The sequence below is a fragment of the Pelophylax lessonae genome (assembly GCF_965119305.1).
Source record: "Pelophylax lessonae genome assembly, chromosome: 1".
NCBI classification, from domain to species: Eukaryota; Metazoa; Chordata; class Amphibia; order Anura; family Ranidae; genus Pelophylax; species Pelophylax lessonae.
Genome location: NC_138768.1, coordinates 80,959,629 through 80,980,323, shown reverse-complemented (window position 1 = coordinate 80,980,323; position 20,695 = coordinate 80,959,629). Strand labels below are relative to the sequence as shown.

At 43.0% G+C, this 20,695-nt stretch overlaps 1 protein-coding gene across 2 annotated transcripts in view; it reads right to left on the bottom strand.

Moving 5' to 3' along the window:
* Nucleotides 1-20,695, bottom strand: part of EGFLAM (EGF like, fibronectin type III and laminin G domains) — a 305,415-nt gene that overhangs the window by 133,236 nt on the left and 151,484 nt on the right. For both annotated transcript variants that reach the window (XM_082264828.1, XM_082264829.1), the window contains exons 3-6: nt 15,419-15,502; nt 9,997-10,023; nt 2,665-2,782; nt 1,321-1,456 (exon numbers count right to left, since the gene is read on the bottom strand). In XM_082264828.1, the coding sequence (XP_082120954.1) occupies nt 1,321-1,456; nt 2,665-2,782; nt 9,997-10,023; nt 15,419-15,502 (365 nt within the window). The remainder of the gene's footprint in view (nt 1-1,320; nt 1,457-2,664; nt 2,783-9,996; nt 10,024-15,418; nt 15,503-20,695) is intronic.

The window sequence follows — 20,695 nt, the reverse complement described above, 5'->3', positions numbered from 1 at the left end:
TCAAACTCACTGCCCTTGCAATCTGCATGCAGGTGCCAATGTAATGTTAATAATGCCCCAAGCCAAGCGCAGGTCGCAAACGCAGTGTGTTTGCAGGCACCAAATCACATGATACCACAGTACCACGCAAATTGGTGAAGCACATTTTTTAAAATTGGTGCATGCATTGCTTTTTTTCTTCATTGTGGTGCAATTTCAGCAGATTCAAATGAATGAGAGCATCAAAGACCTGCCCATGGGGCAAAATCAGTAAGTTGATCTAAGGAGAGGTGCAGAGTGGTTCAGCAGCAGTAAACACTCAGTTGCAGAGAGCAGAACTTGTTTTAAATGGTAAAGTTCAGCAGTTCCCAATCCTGGTGGGAACGCACCTGACTGGAAACACTCACAGAATGTAATGGTGCTTTGTAACAGTCTCAGATGTGCTGACAGCGCCTGTCTTGAGGGGCAGAATGCGGCCTGGCCAGTCCGTACCCAAATGGGGAGGTCTCTAGGAAGAATGGCCTGTGATGGCATCACTATCCTTTCCCTACTCTTCTAGAACCTCAACCTACAGCTAAACACTATCCCTACTCTACCCAAATGTGAAATGCATGCCAAGCCTGGGAGCAAGGGCCCCTAAATAGGCTCTGCCTGATCTAAGATGACTGCCGCAGTCACATGGGATGGCACTGTCCAATCGGACTCAGGAAACCATAGAGGAACCATGTGTATTTTTTTCTCTGAATACCTCGGGGTAAACAGACCACTCCCTAGGGGCTCTGTGATAATTTCAGAGAGAACGGTCAGCTGTGTTTACAATAGCTGACCGTTCTATCTCAATGGGGAGCGATCACGGTTGCCCAAGGGGCAATTGCGGCCGCCGGCCCCATGCATTGGCATCCCCGCTGCCTAGTGGGGGTGGGAGCACACCTGGGGCGGCGTGCGCCCCCCCCCAGCACCACACGTGCGACCGAAGTAGTACTACGTCGTTTCGAGCAGCCAAGCCAGTCTGCCGCAGTAAAACTGCAGTGGGCAGTCAGCAAGTGGTTAAGATTAACAACAAGGAAATAATGGGGTTGATTTACTAAAGGCAAATAGAATGTGCACTCTACAAGTGCAGTTGCACTCATTTTCCTTAGTAAATGTAAATGTTGTAAAGCTTAGATTTTAAAAAATACCCAAGCAGGTGCAAGGTAAAAATGTTTTGCTTGCACATGATTAGATGATAGAAATCAGCAGAACTTTACCACATTTACTAAGCTCCGGGGAAAAAAAGCAACTGTACTTGCAAAGTGCACAGTATTTTTGCCTTCAATAATAAAAATAATACTAATAACTGACCTTGTATATGTTACTGTATAGTACTGAACAGGCGAGCTGCCCTCCCTGGTGCTTGGTTTCCAGGAAATAGCGACCTCCACGTCCGACACAACCACAACCTGGGGCTGGGCTGGGGGATCAGGTACTTGGCACTTATCTACAATAAAGAGAATGACAGAAATCAAATCCGAATCTCAGCAGGAAGAACAAACAAAAGTCAATGCAGAAATGTGTGAATTGGCAGAGCAAGACGAACACTAACCCCATCCACATATATTCTCCGGAGACAGATCATGGATTCGATTTGTAACTGATTACTACATTGATTTATTACATTCATCTACATCAGTCGCTGCTCATTTGTGAAGTATTACCGGCACAACAACACAAAAATCAATGGCAAACCACTTCTAAGTATCCGGAATGTGTATATAACTGCACTGCTGATTACCAGTGTTTTACTAAAGCCAAACAAAGAGTCCCACAGTGCGTCCTGTGATTATCATAAAGCTCTCTATATACCAGAACATTGTTTATATCAGCTAAATACGAATCTATCTGATATGGAGATCAAAAGTAAGAAAAGCCAGTACAGAGTCAATGAAGAACACTGTTGGCTCTGCTTGGATTTAAAGCGGAGTTCCGGCCTCAAAATCGAAAAAAAAATCTATTTTGGGCCATCTGCTTGCTCAGAGTCACCTGAAAAAGAAATGGATAGTCACAATTTTTTTTTTTTGTTCACTTACCTTGTTTTTGAAGAAAATATACTCACCTTCCTTCCACTTCCTCCCTCTGCGGCCCGCTCCGTCACTTCCGGCTTGCAATGACTCCTGGGAGCTGAACGTCGTCGCTCGCAGGAGTCAATGCGCCTGCACCGGCCCTGCTCGTCACTTCCGGTGCAGGCGTGGCATTCCCTGCTAAACAGCTTCTAGGCATGACGTGCCTGCACTGGAAGTGACAAGCAGGGCCGGTGCAGGGCATTCTGGGACTCCGACGTCACCGAAGATGAGGCAGAAGAGGACGCGCTGGCTTCAGCTGCCCACACCTGAGATGGCAGCGCCGGAGGTAAGTATTTCTTCTAAAAGGTAAGTGCAACCTGGGACAGTACAGAGGCTATCCATTGTGGAAAGCACTAGCCCTGACTGTCCCGGGGGTATTTTTATCTAAAATTCACCCCCGAGGCAGGAACTCTGCTTTAAACAGGCCATATAACATAAAAGGTTAACCATTCACACCAAATCACTGCGTTTTATGATGCTAAAGAACATTTGACCACCTAGGACTGGGCATGCTTGTATGTTTGTCAAGGAATTAAGACATTTGACAGCCACTCAGATACAGAAGTCATGTCATTTATGTTCTCACCTTGGGTTAACGTGGACACATCTCTTGGCATACTGGCTCTTCCCTTTCCTGCCCAGCTGTAGGCCCCAACACTAACCCGGTGCAGAGTCCCTGGCTGGAGGTTGCCAAGAACAGTTTTCTGATTGGAGATATAACAAAATACATTATGAAAATTTTACGATAGATGTTTGGTACAAAAGTGACAAACAGATGGTTTGCTGATATACAGTATCTCACAAAAGTGAGTACACCCCAGACATTTTTGTAAATATTTAATTATATCTTTTTATGTGATAGCACTGAAGAAATGACACTTTGCTACAATGTAAAGTAGTGAGTGTACAGCTTGTATAACAGTGTAAATTTGCTGTCCCATCAAAATAACTCAACACACAGCCATTGATGTCTAAACCGTTGGCATCAAAAGTGAGTACAAAAAAAAATTGTCCAAATTGGACCCAATTAGCCATTTTCCCTCCCTGGTGTCATGTGACTCGTTAGTGTTACAAGGTCTCAGGTGTGAATGGGGAGCAGGTGTGTTAAATTTGGTGTTATCACTCTCACTCTCCCATACTGGTCACTTGAAGTTCAACATGGCACCTCATGGCAAAGAACTCTGAGGATCTGAAAAAATGAATTGTTGCTCTACATAAAGATGGCCTAGGCTATAAGAAGATTGCCAAGACCCTGAAACTGAGCTGTGGCCAAGACCATACAGTGGTTTAACAGGACAGGTTCCACTCAGAACAGGCCTCGCCATGGTTGACCAAAGAAGCTGAGTGCACGTGCTCAGCATCATATCCAGAGGTTGTCTTTGGGAAATAGACGTATGAGTGCTGCCAGCATTGCTGCAGAGGTTGAAGGGGTGAAGGGTCAGCCTGTCAGTGCTCAGACTATACACCGCACACTGCATCAAATTGGTCTGCATGGCTGTCATCCCAGAAGGAAGCCTGGCCTAAAGGTGATGCATAAGAAAGCCTGCAAATAGTTTGCTGAAGACAAGCAGACAAAGGACATGGATTACTGGAACCATGCCCTGTGGTCTGATGAGATCAAGATAAACTTATTTGATTCAGATGGTGTCAAGCATGTGTGGCAGCAACCAGGTGAGGAGTACAAAGACAAGTGTGTCTTGCCTACAGTCAAGCATGGTGGTTGGAGTGTCATGATCTGGGGCTGCATGAGTGCTGCCGGCACTGGGGAGCTACAGCTCATTGAGGGAACCATGAATGCCAACATGTACTGTGACATACTGAAGCAGAGCATGATCCCCTCCCTTCAGAGACTGGACCACAGGGCACTATTCCAACATGGTAACGACCCCAAACACACCTCCACGACCACTGCCTTGCTAAAGATGCTGAGGGTAAAAGTGATGGACTGGCCAAGCATGTCTCCAGACCTAAACCCTATTGAGCATCTGTGGGGCATCCTCAAATGGAAGGTGGAGGAGCGCAAGGTCTCTAACATCCACCAGCTTCATGATGTCATCATGGAGGAGTGGAAGAGGACTCCAGTGGCAACCTGTGAAGCTCTGGTGAACTCCATGCCCAAGAGGGTTAAGGCAGTGCTGGAAAATTATGTTGGCCACACAAAATATCGACACTTTGGGCCCAATTTGAACATTTTGACTTAGGGGTGTACTCACTTTTGTTGCCAGCAGTTTAGACATTAATGGCTGTGTGTTGAGTTATTTTGAGGGGACAGCAAATTTACACTGTTATACAAGCTGTACACTCACTACTTTACATTGTAGCAAAGTGTAATTTCTTCAGTGTTGTCACATGAAATGGTGTAATAAAAGATTTACAAAAATGTGAGGGGTGTACTCACTTGTGTGATACTGTATCTATCTATCTATCTATCTATCTATCTATCTATCTATCTATCTATCTATCTATCTATCTATCTATCTGTCTGTCTGTCTGTCTGTCTGTCTGTCTGTCTGTCTGTCTGTCTGTCTGTCTGTCTGTCTGTCTGTCTATCTATCTATCTATCTATCTATCTATCTATCTATCTATCTATCTATCTATCTATCTATCTATCTATCTATCTATCTATCTAATCTATCTCTCTATATATATATATATATACACATATATAGTGCACACACTTTTTGTCAGTATAGATCCATTTACATTTTTGCATTTAGGTTTACTTTAAGTCTATGGTCTGGAAAATGCCTAAGAATTGATAAAAAATTGTATATAAGCTAGCAGGTGGATCAAGCCTGCCTTTTAGTTACACAAATTCCCGAGTTTTCATTGTGCACCATTACGACTTTCTTTACACTGGCATCCAAACAACCAATGACATCATCAGTTAATAAGGAGGACAAAAATACAAAAAATGGATTAAAGCTCAAAACCCTTACATGTATACAAATCCAAAATCCAAAATCAAAACTTGTCTTGGTAACCAGTATATACATATATATATATATATGTATATAATAAGGAGGATGTCTGTTGCTTCCATAGCATCCTTGTTTGATCCTCCTGTGCCCCTCTCCCTCAGCACTGTGGTGATTGAAGGAGAAAAATGGAGGGAGAAGAGAAACATTGGAATACTAGTCAGTACCAGTGTGAAAAAATGTATTTTCTTTGGAAGAATAAATCACCTCCAACGTTGGGTGTTCTACATGTGGATGTTGATGTATTATGTAATGCAGGCATGTCCAACCTGCGGCCCGGGGGCCACATGCGGCCCAGAACCCCAGGCAATGCGGCCCACTGCCCCCTGCCAATTTTATTTTATTTTTTGCTGGGAAGGAAGGAAGTCAGGTCAGGGGCATGACCACAGCGGCTTCTAACTAACGGTAGGCAGAGGCTGCCTCACAGGGGAGGGGGGGGGGGCAAGGCGAGCATGTGCAGTGTTTCTGACTCTTACCACCATGACCACTTCAAATCACTGAAGTGGTCATATGATGGTTAGAGTGTTTAATATCTCTCAGAAGAAGTAAACCTCTGTATACTGATTCCATTTCATTTGATCATCCTCTAGTTGTGTTAAATTAGTGCGGGGGGTGCGGCGACGTGGGAAGGATGCGGCGGCATTTTATTACTTATATACCTTAACTATAGTATATATTTTATATGCGGCCCGAGAAAATTTCTCTACACTCAATGTGGCCCAGAGAAGCCAAAAGGTTGGACACCCATGATGTAATGCTATTAGGATAGGTTTTTACATTTTAGAATTTTGCCTTGAGTCTGTCCGTAGTTTTAAAGGGTGCCTTGATGGAAAAAAGGTTCTGAAACACTGCTCTAGAAAGATGCCCTGATATTTCTTATCATTGTTCACCTCTGACGCTGCCGAAGTATAATGCTATTCCTTTATATTTGTCAGAACTATTGAAAGAAATAGACATATTCTTCATAATTGCATGTGAAGAATTAACCCAAAGACAAGGTTCAACTCAAGGCCTTCACCAGCAATTCCACAAGTAGATGTCACGTTTCTGTTTCCTTTGTCCTTTCTGAAGAGTGGTAAGCTGTTGTTGACTAACCCTTGAGATATCGAACTATATTCTATGGTCATTGAATAAGAATATATCTGAAGAACCGTGTATATAATACCCTGACAATGAAATTGCTGATCCCAGGTGAGTCAACCGTGGGGGAAGATTTACAGTACATACAAGGACATCTCGTAACAGACCTTACAAAGACAGCTGTAAAATGGGTTACCTTACTAACAGACCATTGTCTCAACTATGGGAAAGTAAACAACAGAGAAGCCATGGGAAGAAAGTTTTTTTTAATATTTTCTGGTCATCAACTTGAAAAATGACACCAGTCCATCCAGTTCAACCTATGATGTGTGTGTGTGTTTGCTGTTAACCGTACATTGTATACCCCTGTATGTTGTGGTCTTTAAGGTGCCCATCTAATAGTTTTTTGAAACTATCGATGCTCCCTGCTGATACCACTGCTTGTGGAAGAGAATTCCACATCCTTACTGCTCTGACAGTAAAGAACCGCCAACGTACTTTAAGGTTAAACCGTTTTTCCTCTAGTTTTAGTGAGTGGCCACGTGTCTTATTGTATTCCCTTTCTCTGAATAGTTTGTTCCTTATGCTAGGGTCACCAGTACAGTATTTGTACATTGATATCATATCCCCCCTCAATCGTCTCTTCTCCAGAGAGAATAAGTTCAGTGCTTGTAGTCTTTCCTCATAGCTGATGTCCTCCATTCCCCTAATTATTTTTGTTGCCCTTCTCTGGACTTTCTCCAGTTCCAGCACATCCTTCCTGAGGACTGGTGCCCAGAACTGGACAGCATACTCCAGATGTGGCCGGACCAGAGTCTTGTAGAGAGGGAGAATAATCTCTTTATTTCTGGAGTGAATCCCCTTTTTATAGTTACATAACACTCATCATACTCCATCTTATTTCACACCCTCATTTTACGCCTGGCACTCTGAAAAACTTTAAGGACGCCAGACGCAAGCTCCTCCTTAACCAGCCACCATTTTGGGAAAGGCAGCCATCTTAGGACTCTGGTAACGACCATTGTGAGTCAGCAGCCATTTTGGAATGGTAATTACGTCTTATTGATTACATTTGATTTTTGATTCTTTGTGTGCTATAAATATTGTATGCTCAGGATATTTAGATTACCTTCCCCAGTTGTAACAACCATTGTAGATTTTTCTCTAACTCTATTTTTGTTTTTATAAATGTTTCCATTCTTGCTTTAGCGCTATATTAGCAAATTAATCTTACGTTTTGCATAGTCTACTCTCACTCCAACTGCAGAGGAGTAACTGTTGGCTACGCAAATCGCAGACATTTTTGTCTGATATATAATTCTTGATATATGTGTAGCACCCTTGTCCTAAACAGGATTGCTAGTAAATTTAGTTGTGCTAGGTGGTAGCTAGCCTGGCTGATTTATAGTCTTGTGGTCATTGGATTTCCCTCCTAATCCTGGTTTGGCTGTAATTCTCCCTTTTGTTAGTAGGTGGAACTGTTACCTTTGGCATTAGTGTGATGAATTACAGTGAGTCAGATTATGAATATGTATGTTTCTCTCAGCCAATCACACTGTTAGCAGAGCATGTTGGGAGAGACTATTTATTTGGATGAAGTCAGGTGATCTGTCTCTTACCACCCAGACCTGGGTGGGTGTGTGAGGAATAGCTGCTGCTGGGTAGGCCTGAAGTCTGAGGCCTCTAACCATGTCCTTGGGGCTCTGCAAGGGAGAGCCTGCACACTGCCTGGAAGAGTGAAGGAAAGGATGGAGAGCCTGGGAAAGCGTTATGATGGAATCATCCACAGAATTCCTGCACCTTCTGTGAGTTACCTGCTGTTGCCATAAAAGACAGCTGATGCTACAAAGTACCGATTGCTACAGAAGACTGGACCCAGGGGAGAGGAGTATCCTCCCAGACCAGTCCATAACTTAACCGGTTGCCGACCGCCGCACGACTATTTACTGCGGCCGTCAGCCCTGGCCAGGCAAAGTGACGTATATATACGTCACTAGCCTGGGAGCCAATAGTGGGCGAGCACGCGCGGCCGGAGGCGCGCTCCTGCCTCGGCTCATTCACGGACACCTCCGTGCATGTGACCGGCGGACCCAATGTCCACCGGTCACTCGCGATCGTCCGCTGTGAAGGGAGAAAGGCAGGCGGCTAATGTAAACAAAGCCGCCTGTCATTCTTCCCTGTGTAAAAGCACTGATCTAACGGTCCTGCTGTGTAGGACCATTGATCTGTGCTGTTACACAAACAGACACATCCCTGCACAGTTAGAAGCACGCCCCTAGGGACACACATAGTCACTGCATCTCAAATAAAGTTAACCCCTTCCCTGCCAGTGTAATTTTTACAGTAACAGTGCATATGTATAGCACTGATTACTTTAGTAATGTCACTGGTACCCCCAAAAGTGTCAAAAATGTCAGTCAAGGGTCCGATCTGTCCGCCGCAATGTCGCAGTCCCGCACAGAAAAAAAAATAGCCGCCATTACTCTTTAAAAAAAAAAAAAGAACAAAAACCTCAAAAATCTTTCCCTTAGTAAACGCAATAACGTTTGCGCAAACCAATCAAAATACGCTTATTGTGATTTTTTTTTTACCAAACATAGGTAGCAGAAAACAAATTGGCCAAAAATGTAAAAAAATGTAGATTTTTAAATTTTTTTTGGGGAATTTCATATAAAAAAATGTGAAAAATATTGTTATTTTTGCAAAATTTTCGCTCTTTTTTTGTTTATAGCGCATGATCAAAAAATCGCACAGGTGATCAAATACCACCAAAAGAAAGTTCTATTTGTGGGAAAAAAAGGACGTCAAATTCGTTTAGGTACAGCATCGCACGACCGCGCCATTGTCCGTTAAAGTCACGCAGTGCCGAATCGCAAAATACCCCCTGGTCAGGAAGGGGGTAAAATCTTCCGGGCCTTAAGTGGTTAGAGGTTCTTTTTCTGTACTGTTGTCTGCCTATTCTTCATTTTGTCTAAAGAGTCTGCCAATCTCCCGTTTTTTACTAAGGGTATCCTGTGCCCTACCCCTCTCTCCCATTTTTGTTCCTGTTGTGAGAAATAAACTTCTCCTTGTTGAAGCATAAAAGTGACTGGCTCCCATCTTTCTATCTTGTTCACCACCCACCATGCCTAGTAATCTGCACCCTGAGGAGGGATGTCAGCCCTCCCTGTCTCTGGGGGTCACTGCCAGGCCCCTGGAAGTTGGGGGGGGGGGGGGGGGGGGCGCTACATATCGTTTTTACTCTTTCTGGGAAAAAGTTATCCTGTCCTTTGATTTACATTGCTGAGCCAAACCGATCCAACTAGGGTTGTAATTAAAGTTTGTATTTTATGTGAGATTATATTTTTGTGTAACTATTTATTGTGAATACATGTCTTGTGAATAAATATATATATTCTCTATTTAGTCTGTATCCCCTATGATTGGTCTATGCTGTTAAAAACAAATTAATCGATTAAAAAGAACTTGTTATAATTATCATTCGGGAAAGTATTCTCAAACGTATAACGCACAACATATTATATATAAACTATAAATGTACTAAGCAGTGAAAGATTTATGTTCTTCACGTCCATAACTGACAGATGGCAATGATTCTGCAAAAAGTTGTTCTGAAATTTTTTAGTATATTTTGGAGGAAATTGCATGCTCCGTTAACATGTGTGAAGTGGGATGACTCAGTGGTATGACTGCTTTAATTACAGCACAAAGTAAAACTCTTTGCAAACCATCTGCTGCATTTTTATATTCCACAAGTCCATCACAAGTCCATCAACAGTGCTGTGTAATAATAGCCTCATCCACAATACAAATGTAGAGGACATCTGTGACGTATCCAGCTGAGCGGCACAGGTACTTACTAATGTTTCCACCGCATCTAGTTGTCCCTGAAAGAGAAACGTTTCACAGCTTAGCTCATTTTCTTTTGTGAACCAGCTTTTAAAATAGCATTTATGGATTGCATTCCAAATGTGCCAAATTAAATAGAAAACTTGTGGAAAGGGCTCCTAGCAAGACACTCAGCTGTGGAAATAGATTCGATGAGCTACAGAATGTTCACAAAGATGGATGAGAAAAAGGATTTGCATCGCCCATGTCATAGTGGATAAATGGACAGGCCCTCGTAAAGCTAAACTCCAAGCAAACAGCTAAATAGGCCGCTGAAATACGTATATGGGTACAGACCTACCTGCTAAAGAATTTCTAAATCTGTTTAGACAGCTTTGTAGCCAAAGTACCACAGCTGAACACCATAGCCAGGTCCTTGACCTGTGATGCAGTAAAGCAGCACAGCTTGGTCAAGGACTCACCCCCCTCGCCCAGTCTGCAAAATTAGACAATAAAGGAGAAGCAACACAAGCATGCAGTGATTGCTTTCAGGGCTGGGACAAGGGGTGGGCAGAAGGGATGGCTGCCCTGGCCGCAATGGTTTATTGCAGAGATGGGGGTGCCCTGACCTTAACCCTAAGGGTAGGGACAGGAGCAGTTTGGCATCTATGCCCTAGGTGCTGGATGGCCTTGTCCCGGCACTGATTGCTGTACCTGCCTCTTCTATAGTATAAGCATGTTTACAGTGCGGCTGCGGCTCACAGCAGGGGATCCGGCGTGCCCCTGTTCTCCGTTTCAGGTGCAAATTGTCCGAATTTTCAGCTGAATTCACACCTGAAATGGACCAGAAGTGGCACAGGACCCAATTTGCTTCTAATTTGCATCCAATTTGCATAAGTGTGAACCCAGCCTTAACCTACCAACACTTTGAAGTGTTAGTTATAGGGCCCTGGCTGGCTCACTATTACTCTTCCACTCATACAACATATGTGCTGCTAAGGATTACAAGAAGATAATATAAAGACAGGATTCAGGTACTTATACCAGCTGTATAAAAAATAAAACATGTAAAAACACTTAAGCCCGAGTGTTACTTGGAATAAACATTTTCACACTGAATTCTGTGATGGAGTAATGCTTGGGATTAGCCGCAGGCATTCAGGCTATGTTAAGGCATTTACATGTCAGGAATGCAAGCAAAATTGCAGGCTTTTTCGACACACAGAGAAACACACTGCCCTTTAGCAGATGCGCTGTGGTGTCATCAATTGTTAATAGAACCCCCAAGGATCTGCAAACACCTAGCGATTTGGTGCGGTGCATTTTCTGAAAAGAGCCAGGGACTTCTCCATGATTCTCCTGCACAGAGCAGCCCATTGAAATGAATGGTTTGCCCTACACGTGATGCAAAAAAAAAATGCGTGAAAAATGAACAGATGCAGGAGTGAACCAAGCCTCAGGATAGCATAAGGCCGGCCATACACACAGAGCAAATTTCTTCCTGCAACCACGGGTTGCAAGAATTCAATTTACTCGATTCCCTATCATACAGTGTTGATGCGGGAATCCTCCTGCTGTGCCATTGTCCTCTCCCGCCGTCCCCATGGGGAGAAGACAGTGATTATTGCTAGTGACTAGTGGCAATAATCGCAAGAGAATCTGACAGGCTGGTTGTTCGATCGATCAAATTGATACATTCAGCCTGCCCATTACTGAACCATGTATGGCCGGTCTAAGAGTGTAGGATCAGTAAACATCTGCTCCAATTTTATTGCTAACAATATTTGACAGCCAGCTGTAGAGAATGTAGGATCTATCAGGTATTTCTCAGGCACAGTGCAGGGGAAACATTAGGAGCCAAATTGACCCCTGCTGTCTCAATAAAGAGAACAAATCACTACAAAATATTATCACATAGGGGGCTTATCAGCCCTCTTGTTATAGTAACAATGTAAAGGATAAATATGCAAGTATGAATTCGTTCTGTCTTTCTCATTTCCATGATTCTTTACCAATCTCTCAAAAGGTAATAAAAAACAAACAAAAAAATATTTACTTACCTGATCCTCCGCTCATCCCCACAGCTAGGCCAGTCCCAACAACATTATCAGTTCCAGAGCACGGTCCATAGCCCTGCTTTAGACATGAGGCGGAGGGACAGTCTACCACCGGATCATGGGGGAGCGGAGGATCAAGTAATACTGTGCCCCCTCTTCCTTAGACAAAGCAAGCTATTAACTCTTCCCGTGTAAGTACAGTTCCACTGCAAGGGATAATTTTTTATCTGCCTTAGAGCCAGAGATGGTCAGGCAACTGGAAGTTGGAGAAGAAATCAGAAGTGGCAGCCTTCATATTTCTCACAGTGGGAGTAACTTTTAAGGTTAGTGGCGAGTAAACTGCATCAATATTTGTAGAACGCACTATGACACATTGACCCAATAAAATATAAGAATTATGTATAGTGCATTTGAACACACTTCATCTAAAAAAAAAAAAAATGAAGTTTGAAAACATGAAATATTGCTTATGGTTTATTATATTTTAATATTCAGCAAGAAGATATAACTAAAGGTTTGTTGGGTAAGGTATGTATTTTTGTTGATGACACAAGGGTGTGTAATATGGTTGATATCCCTGGAGGTGTCTGGATTGGAACATGATTTGGCATTGCTGGAAGATTGGCCAAAGCAGTGGAGACTGCAGTTCAATGTTTCTAAATGTAAAATAATGCACCTAGGGAAAAATAATCCCCTGAGAGAGTACAACATTGGGGGTGACCAAACAGTGGGGGTAAAAACTAGGGATAGACCGATATGTTTTTTTCAAGGCCCATACCGATACCAATATTTTGGTCACAATGTATCGGTATCGGCCGATGTGGGCCGATATTTTGTACATTTAAAGTTTTGAAAAATAAAGACAATTTTTGACACATATCTGGTACTGAACATGTTCATTTTTGTTTAATGCTTAATGGCTGGCTGGCACCCTGTGGTGGGTGGGTGTCAGGCTGGCACCCTGTGGTAGGTGGGTGACTGGCACAGGGGCTGTGGGTAGCTGGCTTATACAGGGGCTGTGGGTGGCTGGTACAGGGCCTGTGGGTGGCTGGCTGTCTGGCACCCTGTGGTAGGTGGCTGGCTGGCACCCTGTGGTGGGTGGCTGGCTGGCACAGGGACTGTGGGTGGCTGGCTGGCTGGTACAGGGCCTGTGGGTGGCTGGCTGGTACAGGGCCTGTGGGTGGCTGTCTGGCTGGTACAGGGCCTGTGGCTGGCTGGCTGGTTCGCTGGTACAGTGCCTGTGGTTGGCTGGCTGGTACAGGGCCTGTGGGTGGCTGGCTGGCTGGTACAGTGCCTGTGGGTGGCTGGCTGGTACAGTGCCTGTGGGTGGCTGGCTGGTACGGGGCCTGTGGATGTGGGTGGCTGGCTGGCACCGGGCTGCTGTGGCTGGGTGTATGGCTGTGATACACTCCCGCGAGACTAGTTCTGACTTCAGATGAGGCTGTCCAAGGCAAGGGAGGCGGCCTAAGAAGGCAGAATGACGTCACAAAAATATCGGCAATATCGGCCATTTCCAGGGCCGATACAGATATATCGGGGAAAGTGCATATCGGCCCCCGATATATCGGCCTTGCCGATAATCAGTCTATCCCTAGTAAAAACAGTGTGACCAGGGAGTGGGAAAAGTAATTCGAATTCTAGAAAGTCTCACTAGAAGGATGACCAGCAGGAGGAAGGGGGTTCTGATTCACCAATATAGATCTTTATGAGACCTCATTTAGAATAATGTGTCCAGTTCTGGAGATCTCACTTACAATAAGATATTGATAAAATAGAACAAGTCCTAGGATGGATAACAAAAATGGTGAAAGGTTTGGGGGATAAAACATATCGAGAACGACTTCAGGAACTTAATATATACAGTCCAAAGGAAAGAAGAAAAAGGGAAGACATGTTTGAAACCCTTAAATACATCAAAAGGGGTGGGGGGGGGAATAAGGTTCAGGAGGGCAGTATTTTCAACATGAAACCAAAAAAAGAATACGGGACATGACCTCAAACTAACTGCAGGAAAGTTAAAAACTAATCTTAGAAAGTGATTGAATTCCAAGGTGTCAGAATTTAAATAAGGGTAATGGACAGACTCGATAGACTACTTTGCCTTTTTCTGTCATCACTTTTCTATTTCTAAGATGATGCTCTCAACGCCTTTTAACATTTTCCAGGCTCTCCTTTGGTCCTTGGTTAAAAAAGCCTGTCCAAAGAATGTCTATAAAGCTTAAAATGTAAAGATTACCTGCTTAAAAACCTACAAAACTTGAAAAAATTAAACTAACCAATAAACCAGTTCACACCAGTGCGATATGTCATGTGACTTGACAGTTCAAAGTCACATGAAAAGTCGTGCCCCAGTTGTGGCAATAGAACCATTTAAATCGCTGCGACTTGAGTGGCAACAACTTTGAAAAAGGTTCCTGCACTATTTATGTGCGATTTCAGTGCATTGACATCTGTTAAATGAAATCGCACTGCTTTGAAGTCGGGCTGAAGTAATGCGACTTCAAAGCCATACTGGTGTGAACCTGGGCTTATGCTTAGAAAAAATATTGTTGAAGCTGCTAAATCTGGCCTGGGCATTTATGCATCTATTACTTTTTTTAATCAAAGAGTTCACTTATGGCACTTTTCCACTGCAAGTACCGGCTCGTACCGGCTCGGCTCTACTCGGCCCTGCTTGGCCCGGTTTGCTTTTCCACTGCTGGTACCGAATGGTACGGTGTTGGAACGGTTGGGTACGGTACGGTATAGGTTTGCTTTTCCACTAAAGTAGTACTAAAGTTAAGTGGGTGGGATAACAACGGGGTGGGTGGGATTCTCTGACCAATCAGTGGCTAGTAGTGACTGCATGCAAAGGATTGTGGGATATGGTACCAGTTTGGTACCTGTTGGAACCACAATCGAGTAGGTATTGTTTTTTCAGAGCCGTACCGTACCGTTCGGTTCCATGCAGTGGAAAAGCAAACCTGTATCGTACCGTACCGAACCGTTCCGACCCTATACCATGCGGTACCAGCAGTGGAAAAGCACAAAACCGTGCCAACCCGGTACGGTTCCATGCAGTGGAAAAGCGCCATTACTGTCCACCAGTCAGCAAAAAAAGAAGACAATAATATAATAAAGGCAGTTTTTAAATGAGTGAAAATATGAAAACCCAAAACCTAAAAGTATTGTCACCTTTACCCTTCAACAATAAAGTGTGTCAAGAAGGGAATGGATTGCTTTCATTGCATGGTGATGGGCACCATAAAGTTTTAGCTTTAACAAATATTAATACATGGCTTATCTTTATAACTCCTTCTTCACCTGTTAATTAGAAGAAAGTTGTCTTCTGTAGCTGTTCAATGTAAATAATTTAGTAATGCAATTCTAAATATATTCACATAATTAAGTAACTTACCAAGTTCAACATATCCAATTTTAGAGGAACATCCTGAGTTAGCTGTTTCACATGTTTACCGTTAATTACCTCTGTGTAGAAAACCTATGAAGGAATGATAGAAAATTAAAACTGCGGTACAATCTGTACTTTAAGCAGATAAAGCGTCTCAACTTTGCATTGCTATAATTGCTTAGCTGCCTCAAATATCACCAAGATAGTTTTTGCAAAAAAAAAAAAAAAAGTTGACTTTTAAAGAAAACATTGAAAATAGGGTATACTTCCTAAAGCCTAAAGTACCAAATCTATTGACTTGGTACTCTCAGAAATTACCCATACCAGTTGAAGAGCAATTCAAAGCAAATGAGTGAAATCAGTCAGGGAGATATTAATGCCATTTACCAAACAATGTGACTGTGCAAGCATCCACAGAGCACCCCACAGGGTCACTGGGAGTGCATTTTCTGAAATAAAATTAGACATAAGCAGAACGGAAAAAAAAATTGTTTAGTTTAGTTTCAGATAGATTCATTATGTTACTAATTTTGTTAGTAACTAACTAATTCCAAATTAATTCTTGTTTAAAGGGGGCTTCCAGATTCTGCTAAGCCCTTCACCCGCAGACCCCCACAACAACATTGCTCTGCAGCTGAAACACTAAGATAAAAAGAAACATTGTTTCCTTTTGTGTATTTCTGTTTCTTCATCTACAGATCAAAGAGATGAACTTCGATCTGCAGATGAAGTGAGTTTAACGCAACCTATCAAGTAAAAAATTTTTTTGTGTTTGTTACTAAATTTTTCTCTGTTTAACCTCTTATTAACCCTTAATTTACTCTAATCAGTCTTAATTAACTTCTTAATCTCCTTCTCCATTTAATTACTATCACCTGCTGATTTGTTTTCCTTTCTATTTTATAAACTTTTAATGATTAAAACTTTTTTTTTTTTTTTTGCTTTGTTCATTAATATTAACACCTTTAACATATACTTACACGTTTCACATTAAAAAAAGCAAAAAAATTGTACATAACTTTTCAATGCTTTGTAATATTGCTGACAGTTAAAGTGTAAAAAAAACAGTTGCGGTAGGTATCGGCGAGTATTAAAAAAAAAAAAAGTATTGGTACTCGTACTCATTCTAAAAAAAATGGTATCAGTACATCCCTAGTAGCAATTGCATACGATATATTATTTATCTTTTTTTTTTTTTGGTATTTTTTTACCCACAAAATTGGAGTTAACCTTTAACTTCTAATGGTTTAGGTCAGTGATGGCGAACCTTGGCACCCCAGATGTTTTGGAACTACACTTCCCATGATGCTCAACTACACTGCAGAGTGCACGAGTATCATGGGAAATGTAGTTCCAAAATATTTGGCGTGCCAAGGTTCACCATCATTGGTTTAGTTGATCTAACTTCACCATTAAGAGTAAAAAAACAATTTGCAGATAATGACTCCCCATTCAGCAGTTCAGCCTCAGTACTGCCCAGGGCCAGGACAAGGGGTGGGCTGGAGGGCCCTGGGCATTGTGGTATCATGTGGAGAAGGGGGGGCCACAAAGAGATCGAGGGGGAGGGAATTTGTGTTGGAAGGGGGCATTTGGGGGGAAATTTGTGCTGTCGGGGGAGATTTGAAGTGGGGGGGGAGATGTATACTACTAGGGGAAATTTTAGGGGTAGAGGATTTGTGCTAGAAGGGTTGAATTTTCTTTTTGGGGGGGGGGGGCATTTGAGCAGGGGGGGTTTGGGGGAGGGGGGAAAGGGAGGGGGGATTGCAGTAGGGGGGAAGATTTGTACTGGGAGGAGAGCGATTATATCCTTAGGGGGTAAGCATGCAGATTAGAGCTCATTGTTATTCTGTGGGAATTTTTGCTGACACATAATGCTCATATATCTGGGGGCAGTGGTGGCCCGTCCATTAGGAGCACAGGGGCGCTGCCCCCCCCCCATCCATACGTCTGGCCCCCTAATCTACATGCAGGGCGCCGGATGCATGGATTCCAATGGGGGATTTTTTTTTGGAAGCACGTGATTAGAGCCAGAGGCTCTAATAGGCTTCAAAAAAGGGTGGGCTCAGGGCGCAGAGCACTTCACCCTAAGCCCACCCAGTTGTGTGACAATAGCAAATGAATATTCGCTCTGGCCACACTAATTCTCCTCCCAGCCAATCAGGAAGCGGGTCCTGAGACCTGTTTCCCGATTGGCTGAAAGGAGAAGGCATCCTATCGGCCAAGAAGGATGGAGGAGAAGGCAGCCGAGAGGGAACATGGAGACTGAGGGGGAGACCGCTGCCGCTGCTGCCTGTCAGTCCCACGGAGCAAGGTAAGTAAAGTGGCACGGGGGGGATATTGGTGGTGTGGTGGTGTGGGCTGGAGTGATTGGGGGGGTCCATCTGCCGCCCCCCTCCAACTGATGGAGCACCAGCCGCCACTGTCTGGGGGGGATGCAGTTTGGCATGTTCGCCCTGGGCTCCAGATGACCTTGTCCCAGCACCGGTACTGCCAACGTCAAGATAGACATGAAAAGTTTATCCATTTTTCAGGGCAGTTTTTTTTTACAGTAAATAATGTTTAATGAAGCTTTACCATTCCTACAAAAGTTCATGTTTGGTACACAGCAATCCTACGCATGCCAAATCTACAAATAAAATAAAAAACTTGTTGGATGTCTATTAGACACACAGAGGCTGATGTTCCTACACTCATCTCTCTCCCATCTCTTTCCAGCTACATCCTCTTATTGATTAGTCTGTCCATCCCATTGTTACTAATTAGGTGGAAATTGTCATCAAAGCATAGCAGGACAGCCTATTGGGACCCCGATCTCCTCTCCAGCATTATCTCAGGAGGATAAACTCATTTTCTGTTTCAATAAATGACAGGGGTCCACATAACACATCTTTCAGATTCGATCTAAAAAACCGCAGCGGCGTTTAATGATTCTTGCCGGCAAAACACCTTTCCATTCCAGCCAGCGCCATTAAGAATTTTCATCCCGTGTGCATTTAACTTCAAGCACCCGTAATTTATGATTTAATTTTTCATCAATAGAAGTAATTGGTCTCTCACTTCCTCTAAATTCCAATACCCGTGGGCCGCGTACAATTAATTTTTATGGCTGCTTCTGCGGAAAATTTATTAAGCTTGTCTCTCATTGTTTTGTTTCTTGTTAAATCTTGCTGGGAGTCCGTAGTTTATGCAGATAGGTTTTAAATATGTGGCCCAAGAGAAACAGAGAAAGATGAGAACATGGGCCCGACCAATCAGCTGTGCCTATAAAACATTCTGTGCACTGCTTTCAATGGCAAGTCCACTTGCAGGACTGATGGATTGAAACAGGACTAGTGCACATAATTAACTAGCTAGAGGTCAATCTTTTTTTTTTTTTTTTTTTTATAAATTTAAGATTCTAGCAGAAGAGTTGAAGGATCAAAATCTACAAAAGGTTACATTCTTTAAAAGAGCTATGTTTAACATTCCCGGCTGGGGTTAAGCATGGGCATAAATTAAATTGTATGCATAGCCAAAACTATTTTTTTTTAAATTTTAGATAGTGTAGGGTTTAACCACTTAAGCCCCGGAAGATTTTACCCCCTTCCAGACCAAGGCCTATTTTGCGATTCGGCACTGCATGACTTTAACGTGCGACCCTGTACCTAAACAAATTTGACGTCCTTTTTTTCCCACAAACAGAGCTTTCTTTTGGTGGTATTTGATCAACTGTGCGATTTTTTGATCATGCGCTATAAACAAAAAAAGAGCGTTAATTTTGCAAAAATAACAATATTTTTCCCGTTTTTTTTATATGAAATTCCCCCCAAAAAATGTAAAAATCGAAATTTTTTAACATTTTAGGCCAATTTGTTTTATGCTACCTATGTTTGGTAAAAAAAAAATCGCAAAAAGCATATTTTGATTGGTTTGCGCAAAAGTTATTACGTTTACTAACTAAGGGAAAGATCTTTGTAATTTTTGTTGTTTTGTTTTTCAACGAGTAACGACGGTGATCTGCGATTTTTTTTGCGGGACTGCGACATTGCGGCGGACAGATCGGACCCTTGACTGACATTTTTGACACTTTTGGGGTTACCAGTGACATTACTACAGTAATCAGTGCTATACATATGCACTGTTACTGTAAAAATTACACTGGCAGGGAAGGAGTTAATTTTATTTGAGAGTGAGGAGTTAAGTGTGTCCCTAGGGGCGTGCTTCTAACTGTGATTGGCTGTGGCTACTGGTGTAAGAACAGAGATCAACGGTCCTACATAGTAGAACCGTTTGATCACCATTCTTACACAGGGGAGAATGACAGGCGGCTTGTTTACATTAGCCGCCTGCCTTTCTCCCGCTCTAACGGACGATCGTGAATGCCCGGCGGACATCGGGTCCGCCGGGCACACACGCGGGGGGTCTGTGAGCGAGCGGGAGCGCGCCTCGAGCGGCGCGCGCTTGCTCCCTAGAGCCTCACAGGCTGGCGACATAGACGCTTTGCCTCTGAGGGGCTGACTGCCGACGTAAATCGTCGTTAGGCAGTCGGCAAGTGGTTAAACCCCTGCCAGGTTATTGCTGTCTGTTTACCACTAGGGACATTTCCCTTTTTTTCCTGACCCAGAGACCCAACATGAAGTTATAGGACATCTCCCAAAGTGAGAGGTATTCTCTTTTTAGACCGTTATCTTATATTATATTACTAGTAAGTTGTATATATGTCTAAGTTAATTATACACTAAAGATATCGCTATATTGTTATGTTTCAATATACTTATTACTATAATTTACATCTTTCAGTAGGTTATTCAACCTCAGTTCCATCCCTGATGAAGGATCTTTTTCAGCCCCGAAATGCATTGGGTTACTGACATTATTTCCTATATTGTATGGTGTTTCTTTTTTTGTAATTTCCATGTCTTTTGCTGTTACTTGGTGTTCATGCTGCTACACATGCCATGTATCAGCAATTTTATGAAATTATTTAATTAAAAATTATCTTTTTTAAACAATCCATTACCTTCCATCACAAGGTGGCGTTAAAGTCCCACACCCAGAGGATCTCTCTGTTCTCGTTATCTCTAGAACAGGTGTCCCTACTAGAAAATATACATCCTTTATAGCTCTGCAGACTGGGGGTTCCTAACCCCTGGGCCATGGAGGCTGCACTGTCAGAGGTGCGGCAGTGGGCAAATTAGAGAGATGACATGATCTCTCACTGCCTGCCCCACATCACCGCTGTTCCACCCTCACAGCCAGGCTGTGAATGCTACCCTATCAGTGGCAGGCGAGCAGAGAAATTAC